This window comes from Grus americana, chromosome 21 (genome assembly GCF_028858705.1).
Source record: "Grus americana isolate bGruAme1 chromosome 21, bGruAme1.mat, whole genome shotgun sequence".
NCBI classification, from domain to species: domain Eukaryota; kingdom Metazoa; phylum Chordata; class Aves; order Gruiformes; family Gruidae; genus Grus; species Grus americana.
This window is the reverse complement of record NC_072872.1, coordinates 5,180,177-5,204,218: the sequence shown is the minus strand read 5'-3', so window position 1 is coordinate 5,204,218 and position 24,042 is coordinate 5,180,177. Positions and strand designations below refer to the sequence as shown.

General features: G+C 42.0%; 1 protein-coding gene across 6 annotated transcripts in view; it reads right to left on the bottom strand.

Annotated features, from left to right (window-relative positions):
• The window catches only part of RERE (arginine-glutamic acid dipeptide repeats), a 251,426-nt gene that overhangs the window by 46,317 nt on the left and 181,067 nt on the right, over positions 1 to 24,042 (bottom strand). For all 6 annotated transcript variants that reach the window (XM_054849562.1, XM_054849563.1, XM_054849565.1 and 3 more), the window contains one exon: positions 7,066 to 7,146. In XM_054849562.1, coding sequence (XP_054705537.1) covers positions 7,066 to 7,146 — 81 coding nt within the window. The remainder of the gene's footprint in view (positions 1 to 7,065; positions 7,147 to 24,042) is intronic.

Below are 24,042 nucleotides of genomic sequence, written 5' to 3'. Positions count from 1 at the left end.
TACAAAGCAGAAATCGTCCTTTTTGGCTCTCTGACAGAACTCAATGCAATTGCCTAATGGCCCTCTTTTGCTTGCAACAATATTTTACCCCCACCCACCTCTAAACCTTCAGAAAAAAATAAACAATGAGTTTCAATCTTGTAATGTAAAATAATAAAAAATCCCACCAGACTGCAGAGGTGATTTATCACCCATGCTAAATGCAATTCTGTTGGCACAGTGAATACACCTTCTGGTTTACGCTCTTCACCTATGAAGATTTCTTGGGAAGAAACTCAAATAAGCAGCCCAGTTTTTCAGCTGATGACATTGTAAATTACTTTTAGAATACAAAAGTAAAACAGTAAAATTGAAAGTGAATTATCTTATTCTCTTAAGAGAAAGCTTAAGAGATTGAAAACAAATTAAACCGAAGTACATTAGGTTCTTTCTTTCCTTGGCTTTACTTGCTTCAGCTGAAGCTGAGACACACAGGGTTGCAAAGGGGTATTTTGGTCTTTGGAAGATGTAACCACAGTCGTTAATCAGATAACCACACGCTGGTGGCACTGGGCCCTGAAAGTGAACAGTCAATGTGGAAAGGCAGTTCATAGAGCAAGGATTTAAGAGATAAGCAATATATACCTTCAGGAGATGCTAAGTCAACAGAAGAAACTCAGGAAACTGAAACGAAAGGAACACACATGGAATATAAACCGGGAAGCTGGAACTGTGGCCCAAGCTTGTCTGATGAAGTCTGCACTCGGCGGCTCTACTCACCTGTAAGACCTGGAATCAGTTTTAGAGATGAAGACGACAGGGTGTATACCAGAGTTAAACCTTTACGTCTCTTTAAATGCCTTTCCAAACCTTCTGGTTTATTATTCAACAAAATGACGACATTTGCAATAGGTTTAACAGTTAAACTTTTAAAAACAAGCCAATCCACAGTGAACACACATACTGAACATCCCCTACAGATGATCTGGTCTTCCTAAACAGCTTTCAGCTCAGTGCCCCTTAAATTTAGGAACATCTCCATCTGAGCTCAGCTCCTATGAGCTCAGCATTTCATTAAATTCTTTGGCTTACTTATTCTGCTCCTGGTGAGAAGCATGAACTGAATTACTGTATGCCTCCTCAGTACGCTGCTTTACCTTAAAGCTTAAATACTTAGTGTTCTCCCTCAACAGGCTAAGATAGCCAGCTCAAAAAAAAAAAAAAAAAAAGAAAAAAAGAAAAAAGGCAACATGTTGCCTCCAGAAGAGTTTGTTATGCAAACGAATGAATGGTTTCACTTACACAGGAAAAGCAACTAACTGATGCCTCTGCCCATTTTTCAAAATGAACTGAAGCCCAGTAGGATATCTGCTATGACAAAAGAGAAAAAAAAAAAAGTCTAAGGCTATCATTTCTAAAATGTGAAGCCTACAGTCCCTGCTTTAACAAGAACAAAACCGTCCAACTGTAATATCCATGCAATGGAAGCACGAGCAGCAGTGAGCAGAGATGAAATGAAAAGAAGCAGTGGCTGTTTATGTTGGCAGTCGCTTCAAACTCTAATGGAAAATTTCAGCTCTGACTGCATCTAGGCTAGAACAAGTTATTAAGGAAAAAGGTTCAGCTTTCAAACAGAAAAGGCTTACATAGCTTGTCCCTTTCTGAACACTCCTGCAGCAAAGACCAGTCAGGAAATAATATGCCTTGACTATGCAATGTATTAATATCCTATCATTAGGGGAATATGCCATCAAATAAAAGATATTTCCTTTAGGAAAGGAGAACAGTGATAACGCTCATGCCACAAACTCAGCCATTGGTACAAACAAGTTATACCACTAAATGCAAATATTAAAAAGCCAATGTAAGGCTAACGAATCACTTTAGGTGAATATATTTGGGTCCGTCAGTTTAATTATCCCCCTCTTCTGATCAAAGGAAAACTGCTATTTGAACAATTATGTCGAGGGAGAATCTTTACCTCTCATATGCTCATGAGAATTTTGCACAAATATTACAACAAAGGCTGTTTGTTGACATGAATAGCATACAGTCACCTTGCCAGCCTGCACATATGGTAACTGCAGTGACCTTTCAGCTACTACACTTTTGCACTATATTTAAGAGCTGCTCAGGAAGCCAATATTGTATATTATGTAACACAAGATTAAGCATTAATGAGGCAAGAATAAAATTGTTTATCTAAACCCCAATCTAAAATTAAACAGAAGTTTATGCTGAAAGCTCACACTGCACTCATTTTGCCTCCAAACATTAACAGAGCACAGCTTATTTAGTCTCTGAGGTAAGTCCCAACAGCATTTAATTTGCAGAGAAGCATTTTACTATCAGAAGAGAGAATATTTTTGCTAAAGAAGAAAGCGATGCATGTTTAGTTCTTACACGCATAAATACAGCGCTTTGCAGGTATTTTGATCTAAGGAAAACAGCTGATATTCATGACCTCTATTTACACTGTGCTTTAAAGCTAAATACAGAAGCACCCACCCAGAGGCAAGAGCTTTCGATTGCACTCTGCCATCTCTTGCTAAGCAGCCAAACCAAAAATCACGCACACCAGAGATACCTATGTGCTCAACAGGGAAATTCAAGACAAAATTAGACCAAAGTCTGCATGCCTCCGCAAAGATTCACCGTCCTCTTTTTAGGCTTCTCGCTAAGCAAGCGGCTCTACAGGGTTCGCTAAGGACCTTCAGCCTGCCAGAAAAGACACAATTAGACCGTGGTCACAATGACTGTACCATGAACCTTTCCTGAAGAAGGCAGGAGGAGTCTTTGAGAACCTCCAAACATTCAGATAGGCATCGTTCCCAGTTTTAAGATTAGGTAGAAGAGGTCAAAAGTACTTGGGCCTATTCCCGTGAAAGACACGGTGTTTCCAAAGCCTCAACTCAACTGCAGCGTACGCCACGGCTATCTAATGATATAACATGACGCTATTCCTAAACCTGCGTTGGGCTGCCAAAGGGACAATCACATCCATCCCCCTCCGTTTCTGGCGGCTTGCTAACCGGCATAAGATGTTTGAGTTCCGCTGGTCAGACAACGGATCTGACACGAAGCAGGCTGCAGGAACTCCAGCCAGAGGAAAACAAATCTTCTCGGGACCGTGGCTTTAAATAGTTCAGGCAAACTGCAACTGCACCCGAACTGAAGCTTACGGGGTGTTTCCAAGGGACCAGGGCGAGGGGAGGCTGAGCGGAACAGGACCCAGCTCTGAAGCTGAGCAAGCTGATGCCATGACCTGGGTCCTCCTGGGCATCACTGCCCTGCACCAGCTCACGTTCACTCCCCGTTCCTATTTACCGTTTGCGTATCACTAGCACAGAGTTAAGCTCTTTACGAGAACACAGTAAGCCAGTCCCCAACCTTGTGGGCATTCAAGTACATTTATCTCAGGCCTATCGCAATGCTGGTGCTTCTAAACTCTCCAATTCAAGTAGCTCAGTGTAATCACCTAAAGAATTCAGAGCAGGAGAATTTTAAATACTTTGAAAATCCCGTAGTATCACAAAGTTTTAGCAAATTAACCCAAACCAGGGGGGAAAAACCAACAAAAAACCCACATTTAAAGCCAACTCAGATATTTAAGAACACTTGTTGCCAGCTGTGTACCTTGTGTTCTCACAGCATATGAATTTAAATGGTAGTTATTAATGAAAACTGTTCACGTCACATAGCTGCCTCCAAAATTTATTTCTCAGCTTACAATGCAGAAGAACCAAAAGTGCTGCTAAGCACGAACCGAAGGAGAGCAGGATACTTCACCAACTACAGCTAGAACTGGCTAAGGGGAAAGGAAGAAAGATCCATGGGAACAGAGGAGAAGATCCGTTTAAGACAGAGTTCAACGGAAACCCAAGGAAGTTTCAGAAGTTTTATTTAAGCTCATCCACACGGAGACACTTTTTCTCCAGAGTATCACAAGGTTAACACTTACTGATCCAGCCTTAAAACTATTGGCTTTCCTTGATCTGTTTCGGTGTCTCTTGCTTATAAAAACTTGAAGAGAATGCTTCAGCTATTTACGCTCATGCCCACTGGGAACTTCTCTCGGACGTAAACTTTGAACTAAACTGGAAATTTGAAATAAACTGGAAGAGTGAAGACCTAAACAAACACACAGCTTTGATAGTCAGTAAATATTTTCTTCCGTACAGATTTTTTCCTTGCTGGTTATTTATTTAGAAGAAACCATTAAAAAAAAAAGTTGAAAATGTTAAACTAGTTAAAGCACACATTGACAAATACAGGGTTTTCTTAGAAGATACGGCACATTAACTGTGGAGAGAAAAAAAATAGCAAAGGGACAACTCAAATAGGACATTCCTTAACATGCTTGAGAAAACTTAGTACAGTATGGCCTAATTCTCATCTCTCACCATGGCCACTTTACACCTTCCAATATTATAAAAGAAATACAATGTCACGTTCACCTCTATCTTCTGACTTCCTGTGCAGCAGCCTCAGCTTGACTCAATATAAAATAGGCCTACTCTCTACAACAATTTTGTGTTTCTGTTGTATTACTTATCTTCCACTATTGCAACCGCAGGGCTTAAGGCCGTATTAGGAAGAGGTCTCCCCCAGCGAAAGCAGCATAAATATAAGTGTCTAGAAAAGCCGTGCATTATACAAGAAGCATAATAATAAGGAGATTTAACTTTAAATGGGTTTTGCAGAGAGGCAAAAACCCTGGCTCCCCTCCCCACAGGCTTCAGTAACTAGTAAGGTGAACTCTAATGAATTGGAAACACGCAGGATGTAGCGACCTATAGTCTGGTTTTCATTTAGGGCAAGTCACTTCAAGAATGTCCCTGACTCATTCGCAAGTAGCTTTTGCAGAACTGGGGAGTCGCCGTAGTGCTTTTGTGTCCGTATAATAATTTTTAGAGTTTCACCTCATGTTAATATGGTGGCTAAACAGGAAAATAAGGCCTTTTTTCTAGTGTTTCTGGAATTGCTAGAGGGTTGCTTCGCACTGCAATAGAAAAATGGCAGGCAAAGTATCTGAAATTATTCGGCTGATGAAAGAATACAGACGAATTAATTCCACAACCTTGTAATTTGCATTATTCATTATTCCACTTTAAGGAGGAAAAGCAAAACTGGATCGTCAAATACTACTTACTGCAGCCTTTATTCTGCATGCTTTACTAAAGCAAAACTGCTGTAAATTTTGTCTGAAAAAGATTGGGAATTAAAAGAAAGCAGAAGCGAGACCTGTGGGCAAAAATAGGAAACAAGAGATTAAACAATCCGTTGCAGGTCAAAGGTTATTTGTAGATCAGTTACCACTAGGGGCTAAAAAAGGCTGCTCAAAGCCATCAACACACTGCCTCCCAGTTGCTCAAACTTAACAGTTAGTCTTCGCTACGCTAAAAATTTAGACCTAATGAAACAAAAACGTAGCACTTGGAAAAATGATAGCTTATATAAAGTTTTGCGCTACTTGCAAACTTGCAAAACTTTTACAAAAAGCCTTAGGCCTGACATCCAAGTTCAAATGTAGAAGTCAAGCAGCACAATCAGGGTCAGACACCTGCCCCCTGCACTCAGTTCTTTCGTTTTTCTTTTTCTTTCCCCTGCAAACTGTTTTTCTCTATCACAAAGGGACATTTTGTATTTAAACTGTATTTCATAGTTGCTGTAATTCAAACTTTAGAAGAGTACTTTTGCCTCTCAGTAACTGTACCATCAACAGAATTAATTCCTAAAGTAAACACCAATTTGTTATAAATACATTGCTAACAGATATTCTGAAGAAAAGAGGAAAGGAGTGCTTAAGCCGAGTATGTGCTGGATTTGTTAGATGTTGCTAAGAAGCATACTATTTCAGCATTCCTTCTCAGCTGTCATCTTTCCAACACCGGGCCTTCATGCCTCAAAATCCAACAGAATACTAAAGCAAAGTCTACCTACGCTCGATCGGTAATTAAGTTTTCCCATCATTCTCAATAGAATCAGCGAACATAGACACCAACTGAGGCACTCCAGGATTCATTCCATCCTCCCCTTTCTATTTGACTTACGCGGTGCTACTAACTATTTAACCAATGAAAGGTTGTGATATCACAGCATCGTCTCTCAAGAACATCTCAGAAGAGAGTAGAAACGGCCTACAGTAACTGATGGGTTTGAAAATATTTTTTCAGTAATGTTCTTCCTCACTGAACAACCAAATTCCACGCACACACAAGTCTAAACAACCAGTTATGCTTTAAATAAACAAACATTCTCCAGATCACTAACACATTGCTAGAAAATAGCCTAACTCAATTTTCATTGAGGTTATCTCCCTTCTAAATTCAGAACAAATATGAAGAGTGCTTTCCAAAACCACCCTCCCAGCAGTTAAATGACACCTGCAGAATAGAAACCGAAGCTTCTAGAGAAGCTTGGCAATTAGGACTAATGGAAAAGTAACTAGATTCCCAAGGCTTCCCAAACCCTCTTTCCTTTGAAGGAGTCAACCACTCCTCCCTGTCCATCTTCCCTCTAAGCACTTGCCAGGATTTTCAGTAGAATGACAGTTATGTAAGCTTTATGAAGTTCAGTAGAGTAATAAGCCACAGATCAGTTCAGAAACTGAAGTTACACGCTTGCTGTCTACACCTTTCAGGAACACGAAGAGTTAAATACAACAACTGAATTCTGCAGGTCGCAGGAGCAGCCAGCACATACCTCAGCCTTCCAGATTCAATTAGATTTTGTTTTGGTTTAGGCTTTCTTTAATTAGCCACTGCCATTTGAGCCCAACTGGGTGACATAAATGTATTATCCCATCATAATGTCAGAATTTAAAATTAGATTTGGTCTCTGTAAATACACTTCATCCAACCTTAGTGACTCCGTCCACCAATGACGACTATTTTATGTAACATCTTTCATACACTAAGACCTAAAAACTGCACTAAAAATTACAGCTACCTTTTCCGGCTGTGGATTTCTCTTCCATTTATCTGAAGAGAATTCAGTTCAGGGTGAAAAGGAAATAGTTTCTTAAGATCAAACACTGAAGCAGCAAGCGAAAAAGCAAATTACATAAAGTCCAAATGTACTCACAGTCTCCTTATTCGGCAGCAACTCCTTTCGGATCCTGAAGAAGTTCTTGCCGTACTGCCTCAACCCCTTAATAAAACGTTTCTGTGATAAAAGATAACAAAAATAGTATGTCAGCACAAGAAGAAAAGAGGAAGGGGAAAAAAAAAAAAGATCTTGTTAATCAGCACAACAGCCAAACAATGTTCTTAGCTTAAGGACTGTCGATAGAAGAAAATGTATACCTACACAGCAACCGAAAACCGATGGGGGGAAAAAGGCTTTGAAAAGATACCGGAAAATTCAAACCACATTCCCGTCTATGTCAAACTTCCAACATTCGAAGCTTAAAAAAAAGTCAGTACCACAGTCAGTTCTTTTCCAAAACGACCCAAGTATTCTGCCGCACGTCTCTCTCGAAGTCTATTTTTCAAGTAAGAAGCAGCAGGCGAAGGAAAATACGCAACGCTGATGTTCAGGGAGGAAAAGTGACTCTTCAGAGAAGGTGCTGCAGGGGTTAAAGAGTCCTTGCAGACGCCAGCCCTCCGGATTCACCCTTCCCGATTTTCGGAGAACACCAGCAAACGGCTTCCCGAGCGAGCCCTCCGCCAGGCGACACCGGAGCCGCCGCTGCCGCTCCCCCCCCCCCCGCGGCTCGCAGCGGTCCGCGGTCGCTCGCCACGCCGAGACACTTCCTCCTCTCGCCCTGCAGCCGCCCGCCGGGGCCCAGCGGGACGGGGCCGGGGCCGGGGCCGCGGTGCAGGCGCAGGTAGGGAGCGCGGCGGGGCCGGCCCGCGGCGATGGCGGGTGGCCGGGGCTGCGGCGCGGGCAGCGAGGCGAGCGGAGCCGAGGAGCCGAGCCGAGGAGCCGAGCCGAGGAGCCGAGCGGCGCGGAGGGCCGGGCCGGGCGGGCGGGCGGGAGGCGGCGGCCGCGGCCGCTCAGCATGTGATCGCGGCGGGGCTGGGCGGCGCAGCACCCGCGGGGCGCGCCGCAAAAGGCGGCCTGGATCGCCGCTCCCCCCCACCCCCCCGGGCCCCGTGCGGCGGGCCCCTCGCTCCCGGGAAAGCCCCGCGAAATCAGCCGCCGGATTAACGCCCGCCGGTCCCCGGGGGCTCTGCAACGGGGTGGCGTCTTTCTCCCGTGCCAGTTGGTGTGTCTCATCTGCCGCACCCCTCAGCTGCCCGCCCTTACTCGCTCGGTCGCCCCTTCAGCTGCCCCTTGCACTCATGGCTCCCCCCTCCGCAATACCCCCCCCCCCCCGCAGACAACTCTTCAGCCTCCGGCTGGAAGCATCGCTCACTCCCCTCCTCCTCTCTTCGTTTGGTAAATCTATAGCACCTTCGTTTGGTAAATCTATAGCACCTTCGTTTGGTAAATCTATAGCAGCATGCTGGCCATCTCAGCCTGCAGCTCTGGGACCAGTCCCACCTATACCCCAGCATTTCACCGCCATGAATCAATACCAGGAGACTAAGACTAAACACCGAGCGCCTCTTTTCGGAAGGGCCAGTCCTGAGGACTTTTCCCTTTCCTATAGTAAGCACGCATAAGCAAATACCAGATTCTGCCTGCAAAAAAACCATGAGGTCTGTTAGGTAGATGGGCCCTAACATTCTGGGGGAGATGGCAATTAGTGATTCCCTCAAAAGAAACATACCTCAAGTTGGCATAATGCATTTTGGACCACATCATTTTGCAAACATCTACTTGGAGGAGGTAGACTGGTGATTGGAGGCTTCCATGTTGTGAAGTAGATAAGGAAGCCCAGAAAGGGTAATTCACTACTAAAATAGCGCTCTGTACACCTCAAGCTCCCACCGCAATGCTGAATATTAGTGAGCCGCCTCTTTGGAACCTCATGCATATTATTTTGCAGATATGCTCCCACAAGGATCTATCCTTACCTAACCCTGACCCTCAAAACCAGCAAGACTGCTAAGGTTGGCCAAGAACATGCCTGGGGGCACCAAGGCAGGAATTAACCACCAGTTGTATATGCTTTGAGATTACAGTCCCTTCCAGTATCTGATTTGCTCATACCCACCTGCTCCTTTTAAACCAGCAAACGGAGCACTCAGGAGTTTTAAAGAGTGCCATGACAGGGGTACTTGGGTTCCTGAACAAGGAAAATTTTCCTATAGCAAGGTATCGGCCCCCCATTCACCAGCAGAAGTCGCACATATCTGCAGAGCAAGATACAAGACTGCCGACAACGTGTAACTGGTCACTAACGCACAGACATACTTCTCGCTTTTTACCATGTGAATGACAAGGAATTTTCATTACACCGAGGGGAGGACAATCCCTCCCCTGGCACCCCAGGCATACCTCTTCTGTTTTGTGCTTCTGGGCAAGAAAAGATGGCAGCAGCAGCAGCAGCAAGGCAAACCTGCCCTCATACCACTCCCAAAATCCCAAAGCGCAATGTAATTCCTTTCTGCAGCTTATCACAAAGAATGAAAATCAACTAAATCAAGAAACATTTAAAAACAGGCAATCCAAAGGGAACTCAGATTGTAAACGATGCAGCTCTGTTCCTGGCTTTGACATCACTGCCTCGTGGACTGTATCAGAGGTATGATGCTTTTGCAGCATCAGTTAACAGAGCATGTATAGGAAAAGGCGACATAAGAAGCCGTAGGGGAATAAGAAGAAACGAGAGCTGGAACACTCCAACCATGGATGAAAAAGCACAGGGAAGTACGAGAGCGCAATCTGGTCCACTGCATAAAATGAAAAGCCCTGATTCCCTATTCTTCATTTTGCCAAAGACTTACTATGGTGTATCTGAATTCTCAGGGGACCATTTTATTTATTTTCTTAAGATTCCTTTTAACCAAACTATTTTACATTTGTTTTGTGTGTTGTGATTCAACTCTGTATTAAAAAAAAAGCCTATGACAAACTGTTTTCCTTTGAACTCATGAGATGTCAAAAATCCCTACTGGAAATGTAAGCCTAGCATATAGCCTATCTGAATAACAGAATCAGGAGCTTGAAATGCTGTTCCAAATTTCCAAATATGAAGTCAATTATGCTATCACCTTTATTGGTGTAATACAGAATTATCACCAGGCCACTGAGGCAGTGCAAGATATCCAACTGTAAAAGAGTGGAATTGAAAGGCAAGAGAAAACCGCTTCTTAATGTACAAAGAACAAAGCACACAAAAATTAGTTTCAGAAACTTAAACAGAAATTCTAAAGCTTAACAAAAAGATCAAGGTTTTTTTTTAAAACATTTTCTTTTTCAGATTTTCCTTCCTATTCTAGTCTTCCATTAATTCAGGCATCATGCTCGGTTCTCCCTTAGCCTGCAGCAAGAACAGCTACTTCTTTTCTCCAAGTCAAGCACAATAGAGACCTCTAAATGTTTTTAAATATAAAAGGACTAAATAGTTGCACACCAAATCAGAAGTGACCTGTTGCTCTCCAGCGTCTCATAAAACAGACTGCACAACACAGTTTGAATTTTCTCTCCTCCGCGCAAATGACATGCAACAAATTTTATGTCTGCATTTTAATGGTGCGGGAGATGTTGCGCTACTCACAGAAGGCATCTGAAAATGACAGCTGCTGAATTAAAATAGTCTTACAATACAGGGCTGGTAGAACAATAAGGCTTAAACCTATGGACGCACGAGAAAGAGAAGTTTTGATCAAGAGTGGAAGTGGCTCTAGAGCACAATGGTTTAAAAATCCAAGTTCTGTAATTTTAAAAATTAAGATGAACATTTCAAATTTTACCACTTATGTTTAGCTTTAAAACATTATTTGACAGAATTCTGTCAGCATCATTGTTTGTACTGTTCACTGAAGACAAACTAACACAATTTTTCAAAAATGCTGGGGATAATTACTGCTGTGAAGCGGCACTGGGAAATCCCACGGCTTGCTAGGTCAGGCACCGCTGACAGACACCACAGGTCCATTGTACGAAGTGGTTACCATGGCTATTGACCAGCCGCGACACGAGATCTCCTAACACCATTTTATAATTTGAGCTTCCCCAATGAAATGAATTCGATTCTGCAGTATCCTGCTACAATGTGTAAACAGGGAGCTATAAATAACCAAGGAAGAACAAGGAACAAGCATGTTAATGTTTGCATATGTGTTACTTGCAAGTCCCATATTTTATCCCAAGAAACAAATATCATGACAAGATACACAAAGCCATTATGTTCTGACTAACAGAGCTCAGATGGCATGTTTATCAATGTGATGATAATGCCATTGCAAAGCTGTAGTTAAGGTTATGCGTCAGGGTTTCTATTATCAAGAGATTACAGCTTGGCAGGAAAAATTTGCTGCTGCATGCTGAAATTCAGCACCCCAGGTTTTAACTGGGAACTGAGGTTCCCAGTTCAGCTTTCGTCTTTACTGCAGAAATCGAAAATAAAGCTGTTTCTAAAAGCACGCAAGAATAACATCTACTACAAAATAACCTGTTTAATCAATTTAAGAATTTCAAACTGAAACCTCACGGGCTTCAAAAAGGCAGGATGACTCTGATAAAACGGTAAATTCTTAACTGCTACTAATATGTCTGAGGTGATGCTTCGATCAGGTTTAGGTCAAATGTGTTTTCTCTAAGAAAATCCATGTGCTATTTTACTCCCTTCCCATGACTTCCACCTGGTTAATTAGTGAAGAGCATGTTGTAATGCAATATATTTACAAACACAGAGCCTTTTCTGTTCTTTCTTAATCCAGGAAACAAGGACTTCTATTCTCAATCTTTCTAAAAAAAAAAAATCTCCTCTTTAGACCATGTCCAAGAACAGCAAGTTCTTCTCTCAACCTTGGGCCTTTCAAAACATGCACTGTACCTACTGCTTTCATGATAGCAAAATCTTCCATTTTTATATGCTTACAATTAAGGAAAAGGTTTTCTAGGCAGATGCCAATTGAAGTTTTCACCATCTTCCATATTTAATATGCCTTTTTAAGTTTTATAGTAAATATAGTAGGAAGATTTATAGGGTTTTAATAGTTCACAGCAAATAAATGCTAAATGCATAAAAGCATCTTTACTTCTTGAATTTCACAAGATGAAAAATTATGGCCGTTGTTCTGAAGAGAAAATGAGATCTGGTTATATCTGAAAACTTCTGTTAAACGTGCAGCACATTTATAGATTGCCCCAAACAACTTTTTAACATGCAGACATTGTATATGCACACTAGCTGAATTTCAGTACACAGAGCACATTTTATTAAAAGCTTGGCTGAGTTTTAACATTTTATTTCGCTTATGTGTGTACAGTGCAAATAAAGGCAATTGCTGATAACATTAAATGATATATACTGTCCTCTAGAAACAGAAGTATCCTGATAGTTTCTTTAAGACGACACAGCTGAACCTAAAAATGTCTGGTATCTCTTACAAAAACGTAACTTGTGTTATTCACAATTTTTTTTTCAACCAAACTATATGTGGCTGTAGCAAAAAATGATGCTAGTATTTATTGTATCTCCACCTCAGAGAAATCCTCTATGCTCAGTAACAGACAGGACTAAGGACTGCTTGGTAAGTAACTCCATCAAGGGCAAGAAGAGGTACTTTAAGTTAAAGAAAACGCAGCTGTCGCACATATCCATGCTATTCTCAGAATCCACCTAACCGCTGCAGACACGTAGCATCCTGTTTAACTCTTTGCACGAGCTGCTTTGTTCCCTGAGTGCTCTTACCCAGAAAGAGTCCAACTGCCCTAAGACGCTGCACCAGCCAGGACTGCGGCCAGGGAAGGGAAGGTCTGGAAGAGATGGGAAGCTGCAATCAGGTTGATATGCCTCTGCCGTGCCCCATCCACTTCCAGCCTTAGCTGGCAGGCTTTCAGTCCTGCCCCTCCAACAGCCCAGGCTGGGCACTGGTGGCTGGTTAGAGCTGGGGGAAACACCTTCCTGTTGGGCCCAGGAAGGCTGCACGCTGGAGGAGCAGGTGGAGATGGCCAGATGTTCTGTCCGGTCAGAGAGAGTACAGGATAGTCAAAGACTTCCACCGCACAATTTTAAGATGCACAAGACGTGTGCAGACCTCAAGCATGCAAGCAGAAGTAGTAGATCTTTACATAAATCTCGATGTTCCCACTGTTCCCTCAGCGTTATCTGCCTTTAGCCTACAACATCTCAGACGCTCTCCGGTTAAGTTTACTGCTCTGTCCCATCTCTAACCACAGCACTTCTTTGTCTACTCCTGCAGGAAGGAAGGCTGTCACCAGCTTGCAATTTAAGAGTCCCCTCCTGAAGAGGCTGCGCTGAAGCACAGGTCTTGAATTGAAGGACCTTATTCTCTTTGACACAACCACGCAAAGGTATGACAAACCGTTCACGCAGTCTGGCAACTGCTCGAAGATGCCTGCAACCACTTCCTACATAGCTGTGTTGCAAGAGACCTCCGTCGTAGGGGAACGTCTGTGCTTCGATGGCCACCGACACTACACACACAAGCTCTTTCACGATCTGTTTGGCTTGCAGAAAGCTGGGGACAGCAGCAAGCAAAGATCCTGCACTGTACTTGGTGCGCTGAACCAGCCAGCCAGGACTGTGAAGCACGAGCGGTAATAAATGCCAGCCAGCCCCTGCACTGCCCCTTCCTGCTGCTTAACTACAAACTACAGATGTTTAAGTAACAGATTTTGAGACTAGTTAGTTTGTTGGTTTTGTTTGTTTTGTTTAACAGTCTCCTTTCCCAACCGTAAACAGGTAAATGTTTCATAAATTGTGCTACAAACATGTTTCCAGACTTCCAGTCCAATGCAGGTGAGAATTTTGGAGAGAAAGACTGGAAGAGAATAATCATATGTATGGATGTGGGGGTGTGCATAGATAGTTTTTTTTGGTTGAAAGCATCCCTTACCTCCAAAATATACCTACACGATTTGCTGCTTCATTCCGCAGACTGTGGCTTAGTTCAAAATACATACTAAACCCAAATTTAGCTTTCTTTTAATAGATACCAGTCTGTTTATTTTTCTTGACAAATTATTTTATGAAATAATTCTATTGTGTCAAGACGAAATTGTCCTCTAACCTTTGTGGTATTTTGAAAATAAAATGCTTTTTCACCAAGTCCTCTTACTCAAAGATATTATGGAAAACCAAAAATAATTTGATGGTATTCATTAGATACCAGTCTGTATTAAAAAGCATTAACGTTCTCATTGGCTATTCACAGCACCTCTTCAGAATGCATTGCTGGTCCGTGATAAAAATCTGTATTTCTTAGGCCGTCCGCCTGTAAGATCAAGTATCCTCTATAAACAGACAAGAAATATATCAGCTGAAAGTCTTAAAGGTGCCAAACAATTAGCCTTCCCTCCCAATCGGGTTGCTTTGTCTTCCTGAAAAATTATACTGAAAAATTAAACCCTACCTCAAACTGTAAGGGATTCAACACCAAAGCATTACACGGATGCAGAGACACACACAACATCCACGAGTCTGCCTTCCGTATTTCCATAGCCGTATACACAGACGGAAAGTCATTAAGCAGCCTCCCTCAAGGGAATGCCAAAAGATCCTGAAATGATAATGATCCCCCTTCCATGGCGCCGCACTGTTGGCTTTTGTTTTGAACAATAGATCTCCCATGATACCTCTCGCTTGCTGAAAATATTGGTATTAAGTGAGCATGAGCACAGCTGTGTGTAAATTACATATATAAACAGATTAGATTTGTATATTTATACTGGATGCAAACACATTAATAGCACATTTGCATACACAGTTGGCTAAATGAGATTGCATGCAGAGCAGGATTACTAGTTACAAACACATTTATTTAGAATTTTCAATAAAGTATTTATACTGCCATTCAAGAGGTCAAAGTGGATTCATCATCCTTTCTCTCCTCTTCGCCTTCTTAGAAGGACGCAAAAATGCTCTTGTCAACAAGCGTTCCATGTCCTGCCAACCCCTCACCGCTATTCCGGAAGGAGGACTCACGAGCTAGCCAAAGAGACTGAACTGGGGGGGGGGCTTACCTAAAGGTTACCCAAATTGCCTTCAGTTTAGTTTATTGAAGGCGATGTTTTAAAGGGAGGGTAAGAGTTCTACATTTGACCACAGCATGAACTACTACCTAAATGCCAGTTTATAAAACTCTTCTTTCACTTTTCTGTTTAATGCCAGACATCAATGCAAAAGCCTGTATGAAAGGCAACGTGCTGTCGAAGGTGACACAATAGCGCTCAGACATTTCCAAAGCTGGGGGAGAATTCACCTATTCCTTCACCCCAGGCTTTGAGCTGTCAGGGTGCTGCTAACCTTATGTGCTAACCCCAGCTTTATTTTACCATCAATATTTCAACAGAGCTATTTTTATAGAGAGAGAGATTTCAGGTTCACCCAAAGCAGTACGCAAAGCTTTGATTCACTTTCTGCCATTGTACCTGTTTCTGCGGGAGAGCCTAGATGAGAAAGAGAAAACAAAACGGGGAAAAAAAAATAATCAATTATGTCTAAATGAGGAGCCTTTATTTTTGCTCTAATTATACCCTCTGATTATCGGCTCTGGGTGCTTTCACTGCACATCCCCAGATAACGCTCCCAAGCCAGCCGCTCTCTCTCGCCTTCACATTTCACGTTGGTTCCTGCTAAAAGGTCCAGTCCTGCCTCTCGGGTTCACCACGCTCGCAGCCTCGCCGATAAATCATCTACCAACCTGCTCTTGGAAATGCACTGGCCACGGTGCGATGGCTCCGTCCCGGGTTGCCAAGCAACCTGCGCAAGAGGGATGTCTGAGAACTGCTGACAAATAGCCAAGTGGCTGCAACAACAGACTTCTCTCTGTCAAAAACGTGTTTGGGAGAAGTGCCTCCCCCGCCTCTGCTCTGTGCGAAACACTGCGTGATTGTAAAATCAAAATCAAAAGGCTATTGTAATGAACACACACTTCCTGCTCAATTACTAATTGTTCAAAAGCTGCGGGGAGGCTGCGATCACACAGCGTATGGCAACAGAAATGTGATCCGGTAAACGAGATAAAGTCAACAGCACGCCAAGAAACCTGATCTAAGAACAGCCTGCAGTGGCACATCAGAAGCTGATGCACAGATCAAAAAAAGGCTGGATATTAAAGCAGCAGCAGGAGGAAAAAAGAAAACCTGACTTTACTTTTCCTGAGCTCTAGAAGGGGTATTTGATAAACCACCTTGACTCTTTGGAAAAACAATTTGTGGATTATTACAAGCATCATTATCCATCCTAACGCTACGGCAGTTGCCTGGTCCCGCAATTCAATGGAAAGATGAACAGACAGGGACAGATGAGCACTCGTTTGAGGACTGCTCAGTTTGCAATTTACTTTCCTCTAATAAAGTAAGGGTGGGAAGAGGAGGCGTTCGCTTTTCCCAACCGGCTCTGGAGAACTCCCCGCCGGTGGCACTGCCACAGGGGCTCCAGCTGCAGGAAGACCTTCCAAAGAGCAACAAGTCCTGAACCTCCAGAAGGCTGGAAATGCACAGCCCCTCGGGACTCTACATCCCTCTCCTCTAACAGCAGTGCAGAAAGGCAGTTACGTTTAGCACACAGGCAAGCGTTGCCTTATTCTGCTAAACTTAATTTCCACCAGCAAGAAACTGGGTTGGCCAACTTGCCCACGTTATATTGGAATGCCCATGACAGACCTTCTGCTGACAGACATAAGGGTCCACCTATGTGGGCACGACAGACCCGGGTCTGTGCAACGCTCCAGTTGCTCAAAGCCTCTCCGAGACATTTGCTCGTTCGTGATCTTCAGAAAACAATCACGTCGCACACGTCCATAAACCAGGTTTCACGCTGTGAGTCTCCTTCTGTGGGCACATACCTTAAAAACCACCAAACCGGAGACTGCCTTCATTGACCGAAAAACAGCTTTCTATTTATATAATGTTATCTGAAGATTGTTGTCTCCTTTAATCAACAGTTTCTCAGTGCTGCAAACAAAACTAAAATGATTTGAGTGTGTTTTTACATAAATGAGTTTTTTAAAGATGCATTGTAAGAGTTAAAGAGAACAAAGGTCTGGCACATTTGTGACCCAGGGAAGCAAAACAATATGCTGTTGCCGAGACACAACAGAAAGCTTTTGATTATACTTCAGATTGCCTTTTTCCGTACACACAGAGATTAATTTCTGATTGTTATTTTAAACTGCTGTTAAGATCCTAATATACAAAAATCCTTCTTATACATCAAAACTAAAGAGCAAGTAAAAAGTTGGACGATATGTTCCTTTTCAAGGATGTACTTCCTTTCCCATATGACATCTGAAAGTATCTCCCTTTAATATAGCTAAGTAGTAGAAAGTCAGCACTTAACCCGCAAACGTCAAGCTAAAAAAAACCCCCAAACTACTTGCTTTTCATTTCTCAAACTCATGCTCATCCAAACTTGGTAAAAATGTGTTTTCTAAAAAAAGCAATTCATACTTCCAATTGTTGTTGGGGGGAGGGGGGAGTTTATGGGTTTTGTTTTGTTTTTTTTTTAAGAGAATGAAACCAGTCAAAGTATAGAATTCAAAAGCAGAGAAAAAAAAACCATATAAGCAGCATATGTAATATGAACCAAAACAGAAAAGCAGCACTTGCGGAACATAAACAATGCCCTACTATACCACCTTGCCTCCAAAGGAATGGTTCTCATGCATCAGTTTGGAATATTAACCTTTCTCTTCCTTACACACTCTGAATCTCAAATACCTGTACCAAAAGCTGCAATACCAGTGCATTCTTAAAGTTATGAATATTTCCTTGAATAACGCCAACATCAGAATGTATATCATCTTCCACGGGGCTGAAGATGTTCCTTATGTTTCCTCACCTTTACTGGGCAAGAGGAAGAGATCATATATTAGCTTCCCTCTGAATTTCATTCTCCTCATTCTGTTTTTCTCAACTTACAATACCGGGAACGCCGCTCTGCCCGCTAACACAAAGCGGATCTCCATTAAATCATCAATACTAAAATGCCCATTCTAGGCAATAACACGGGCGGGTGAGCACAGATATACACCAGCCCCCAACCCACGAGCTGTAGTTCAGCAAGATCAGACCGCAAGGCTAATAACTAACGTGAGGGTTAACACAAAATAAGCTTCCACTTGAGCTCTTAAACATCAGAACATTTCCATTTTCTCCATCTTTTCCCCCAGAAGACTTTCTTTTCATTACACAGATCAGAGTTCTGAAAACACACGTCCATTTACTCAAGTTTAACACTATTATGCAAGCCTGAAGTTGTTCTCTTTCACTGTGACCTTTTTTGTCCTTTCAGTCAATTTGTAACACTAAGCACAAAAAAGCTGCGCTCAGACTACTTGAAATACACTGTACGATCCTCCCAAGACTCAAACGTAGTATTTCTAGTGGACGTTTCCTATTGCAGAAATATTGTTCCATTGGGATTTCAACTATTATTGTCACTTGTTCTGGAGACCGTATTTCTGCCTTCAAACAGTGACTTTATGCAAACGACAGAAGGAAACAAATAAAACCACTTCAAGAGTTCCCGTACTTTAAAGCGGTGAACAAATCCAAAAATAGTGAGGAAAAAACGGTGGCAAGAATCCCCAAGGAAATTATACATATAGAGAGGTGAGTATTTCTGTGGGTGAGTTTGCCAAGTAAATAATTAACCGGCAGGGCTGTTCACAGGAGCGATGCCCAGGTCTGAGTTCAAGCACTAAGATACAAATTCCAGTCTGTGACCCTTACCAAAATGACATAAGGCGACCTCTGCAAACTTCCTGAAATTCTCTCAGGATAAGTCTGCCACTGACTGCAGCGTAGTGAAGAGATATCTGAGCGCGCAAATCTGGATATAAGAAATACTAGCAGTGAGAAAATCAAATCCCAGGCTAAGAGACACATCCTCAGTGTGAGACCTTTCCTATATCAAGCAGAAAGCAAACTTCCTCCTGTGACAGGAGTTCTTCATCCTGCCAAGTTGTTTACAAGAAAAATGGGGTGTTCTGAGGTGTTTCAAGAATTTCATACTTTTAGTTACAGAGAAATGAAAATTTAGTAACTCCAATTTTCACCCAAGATGATGCAGTATCAGAAAAACTTGAACACTTAAGACCAAAGTGAGCGTATTCAGACCACTGCAAGTTCTATACAGCTCTTTAGAAAGTTCCATCTTCAAAGCCTCACAATTTAAGATTGAACCCGTGTGTTCTTTCTTCCACTGAGGCTTTTATTATAAGAAAATTCTGCCAGTCAAAAATGTTAGAGATACGTAGTTTCCCCTGCGGTTTCTTGTATGTAATACTGTCTCCACTGAAAGACAGCAGATTTTAGCATGTCAGCCCTTAAAACTCACTCTTTCCATTGGGGCTGGGGCAACAGCGACAGCATATTTTGCATCTTTGACCGTTACTCGTAAGCTCTGAAGGCCGAGGCCAAAGATATTAAAACATAACTTGCGATACTTTGCACTGCTTAGAAGATAAGGTACAGTTAAAGGAAGAGACTTATTTCCAAGTAGTTACAGGCACACATCCTTTGATGCTTTTAGAAGAACTGAACACAAATTTAGCATTCAAGCAACTTAATGAATTCTTTATTTCAGTTGTGTAGCTGGGTCTGACCCAGCTACGCAGCAGTTCCGAGGAAAAGTGGCAGCATTTACCTCCAATTTACAAGACTCCATGCTGAAATCACGTAACATAGTCTTCTTTTTAAATAGCTACAAAGGCCTAACCTTTTCCAGGACTTTGACTGATTGCTAATTAAAGAATGTCTTCACAGCCTTATACTTAAAAGAATGAGAATGTAATAAACAGCACCAATGCTGTCCTGAGAGTAAGATTCTAATTCTTTAGCTACTGCCAGCTGCAAGCGTGGGTACGAGTGACATCTGAGCACCAAAATCAGCAAGAAGACTGCTTATAACAAAGTAGATAAACAGTCAGCTAAGCTTGCTAATTATATTATTTTTATTTTTAACCAGTAAGTCCCACTGCACAAGGTTTCAGTTCCTCACAAGCTCCTGCCATGAACCCACACCACAAGCCTCACTGGTTCAATTATCCATTGTAGTTTTGTCAGCAGCGTGTAAGGTCTCAGTAAAGTGAGCGTTACACTTCTGCGACGCAGCCATCCAATTACCGAGGAAGATGCTGGCTGGCTCGTATGGTGATCTTGGCAGTAACATATAAAAGTAGTTTTAAAAATAATCGGATGATTCTTAAGTTCCCTTTTCTTTTGTGTAAGTGGCTCTGAATAAAAATATCTACTGGAGGGGGAGGAATGGTGCCAAAAGTGAAAAAGTGACCCACAAATAAGAGAGGAAAGAAAAACAGATTTGAAAATGAAGGACCAGAAACGCATCTATAACAAAGGTGAACACTGGCAAAAGAAACTTGTAAGGTAGATATTTGGGGGGGGGGGGGAGGCAGGGGGGAAGTGATGCTGAGACTATGGAACTACCTCCCAAGACATGCAAAACTGGGCAGTATCTTCCGTAACAGATAAATGAAATATGCACCCTAATAAAACAGAGGTGCCCTCTTCTGCCTTCCCCAATTTGTAACAAATGGAACATTTGATTTGAGTGTTTGAAGTTATTCCAATGCAGTAGAGGGTAATATTCTGTGATGCTTATTTATTAGCTCCTCTAAATGCATAAGCCCCTGCCTGATCAATCTCCCCATGTAGCCTAAAAGCAATATAAATCTGAGCAGATACTATGAAAAGGGGGGGTGCGAAGAGGAGGAAAGGAAGGAAAGGAACAAAAGAAGAACAGATCCACGGTGGATCATGCACAAGTGGACAGGGGAACAAGTGTGCTATCAAGAGGCCAGTAAAAGCTGAAGCAAAACCACAAACCCAGAAGCTACATGCACTTTGAATCTTTACCACAATATATTCAAAACCACAAGGCGCATGAAAGTACAAAAACAACGTCGGACAAGGAGCACAAAGTAGTAGTTTTTAAACGCACCCTCATGAGCCCTGATCAACACAACATATCTTTTACACAACACTTAAACAAGGAGGAAGGAAGAGAAGACCTAACCACACGCTGGTTTAAGAGAACCTTTGCAGAAGCGCAGGCAGTATTTACAAGCTGTCCAGGGACTGCCGTGTTGGGGGTCACCTGTGTCGGCTACGTAAACCTTTAAAAAGGTTCAGAGTGACATTACGCAGCTACTATGAAATGGAAAACAGTGTTTTTTCTAAGGTGGCATTTCCACGCTCCAATCTAAGTTTCCTTCCAGAGCATATGACCCCCCTCACGTTTGCTGTGCAAGCAACGTGGAGCCAGACTCAGAAATTAAACCTCAGCTCTAGCAGACTTCCTTAGTACCAGCGGGTACTCAGTATCTCTCCGGATCAAGCCCTTATTTGCTGTCAAATTCTTTTTATGGCAGTATAATCATTAGCTTTACTGGCACTGTTACCCTCGTAACTAATTAGGAATCTTGGATGGATGCAGAAAATGATTAATATTTAGTCACTATGCGTCTACTACAGAAGCAGCCTATTATCAAACAAGTGACACCTCCACAAACTTAAATTAAATAATGGCTCCCATAGAGGATTCGGAGCCACTGACAGAATGGCAAGTGATTTAAGTAACATAAAGCTGAGCAACTGGTGATGGATCACAGTTTTTCCACTCGCTCCGTTACAGCCTGTAATAGAACAAATGATCATTTTTCAGCCTAATTGAATATGGCCGCCCCGCTTATACACAAAAGGAGACAAAGCTATATAATTTGCTTCATTAAAATGCATTTTAATGTCATCTGAAAGATTAAAAAAAATTGGTGCTGTTGATAGGGAAGATTAGAAAAATAAAATTTATCATGCAAACAGAACTTGCAAATGAGCTATTTTTTGGCATTCATACTGCTTATGCTTGTGCAAGAAAGATAAGTCCTGAGCACTAAAGCATACAGAGCATCCATATTGTGACAGTAATCAAAGTTTCTTAAATAAGAATTATGTCACTATACCAATTTGAAGAAGCATTTTGTCATTTTCTGCTGCAATGGCCACTGGGCCATACTAAATAATTCTCAGATAAGCTCTTGGGCAGAACCACAAGAGAATCTAGTGACATTGAAAAAGTGTGGAAATTTTTTTTTTCCCCCCATAATTATTAGAAAAATCAAAATACCTGTTAAAAAAGACCTTTGCCAGTATTAAAATCAAAGCTTCAAGCAAGAGTGCTGCATTTCAAATATAACCGTAATTACACTAAAGCTTCCCGAGATGGCACGCTTTGGTGCCCTCACCCTCCAGAAGCCGGGTGGCAACCCAAGCTGGTTTTCCTCTCCAATCCCCCCTTTAGCTTCCATTGCTCAGAGATGCCAGGAAGACATCTAGCAAGCTGGTTATTTACAATTAGTTACCATTTGACACTGGAAAAGAAATTTGTTTGCTTCCAGCTTTCTAGGTCTGCCAAGAACGCAACACGGCCTCTCTGCTTTCCCCACAGAGCATCGCTTACGCCCCCAAACGCTGCTCTGGCTACAAACATCTGTTCATCCACTGCTGCCGCAGCACCGGAGCGGAGAACTTGGTTTGCTTGCCGTATCAAGCGTGGAAGCATGGACTAGGCTCCTGTTTTCTGCCTAAAATACTCAGCATGGACAGCCTCCGTGTTCAAACAGAATGAAAGACAAGGCTAAGACAGAGACCCAAACTATCAGTAGAAAAAAAACTTGCAGGGGAAAAAAAAAAAAGAAAATATCGTCTTGCCAAGTTGGTGACATCACTGTACTCTGTCTCTGCACTTGCTTTGTTTTAGGTGGGTTTTTTTGTGTTTTTAAAGCAAATCTTGTTCTATGTATTTAATAAAGTGTAATTCTGACATTGTTATTCCAAAACAAAACGCTTTTACCTGTATCAGCTTAGACTAAGCCAAAATTACTTGGAAAGATGCTGGAGATTTCTATCATACACGTACCATGGAAAAATATCAAAGCACTTCACCATTATTTATTACTATGTTATAATTGCACTTTTATGTATTTAGGAGGTAAGGATCCGGTAGACTAATTTCAATTTCTTAACACCTGCAAGACAGATAAACTCAACCAAACTACTGAAACTACAGGACTATTGAAAACATTGGAAATCAACCCAAAACCTCTGGATGTGGCTATCAATACAAGCCAATAAACCAGTCACCCCTCCTTAACCATTAGGAAAGGTGAACCTAAATTTAAATCACGCTATTTATAGCATTTCCAAAGCAAAAATCTTCTGAAAACAGATCGCTAACCAACACTACTTATATTTAAATTACAAAATTGTTTTCAAAAGCATGAAGAAACTCATACAATCGTAAATGTTGGGGTGCTGGGATGACGTGCACCAAGGAGCACGAGCCAGAAATCTAAGGCCCTTTAGTACATTTGCATTCAGAATGGGAAGCAAACTGCGAAACGTATCTTAACACTGCCAGCCTTTTAAGAAGTCAATCAGACTATTAACAAACATGGATTATCTTTAAAAAAAATTCAATTTCAGAATGCGGAATACATACTGTTACATACAAAGGGATGGAGAATAAATAGGTCAGTGGGATGTAAGAAAGATAGCTTTGACACACAGCATCTTTTTGAAATTAAGCCAAGACAACTCCCCACCAAAAAAAAAACAAACCCCAAAACACCAAACAAACAGATACAGGGCAAAAAAAAGTTTTACCATGAACGGTTACAACCACTCACTTGGTTCTGCTTGCTATGGCAAAAGCATTAACCCTAGAAACTCCCAGAATTTTGACCATCCCCGCCCTCTCCAGATGCTCTCACTGTTGTAATGTCATGACTCAGTTTCCTTTTGGAGAAGAACAGGACATCGGATGATGTTATATTTAAACCAGAGTCTGGATCTCTTAGCAGATAAAATCTGACTAAAAGGTCAGAGTACTGAAGGCAGTAACTGTGTGTCTGACCAGAATATCATCCGATGGGGAGAAGGAAAACAGACAGACGAGTCCACGCAGCATATTAGAACGCTTAGATTATTTTCCTCCCCTGCGCAAGGCTGGGGTGA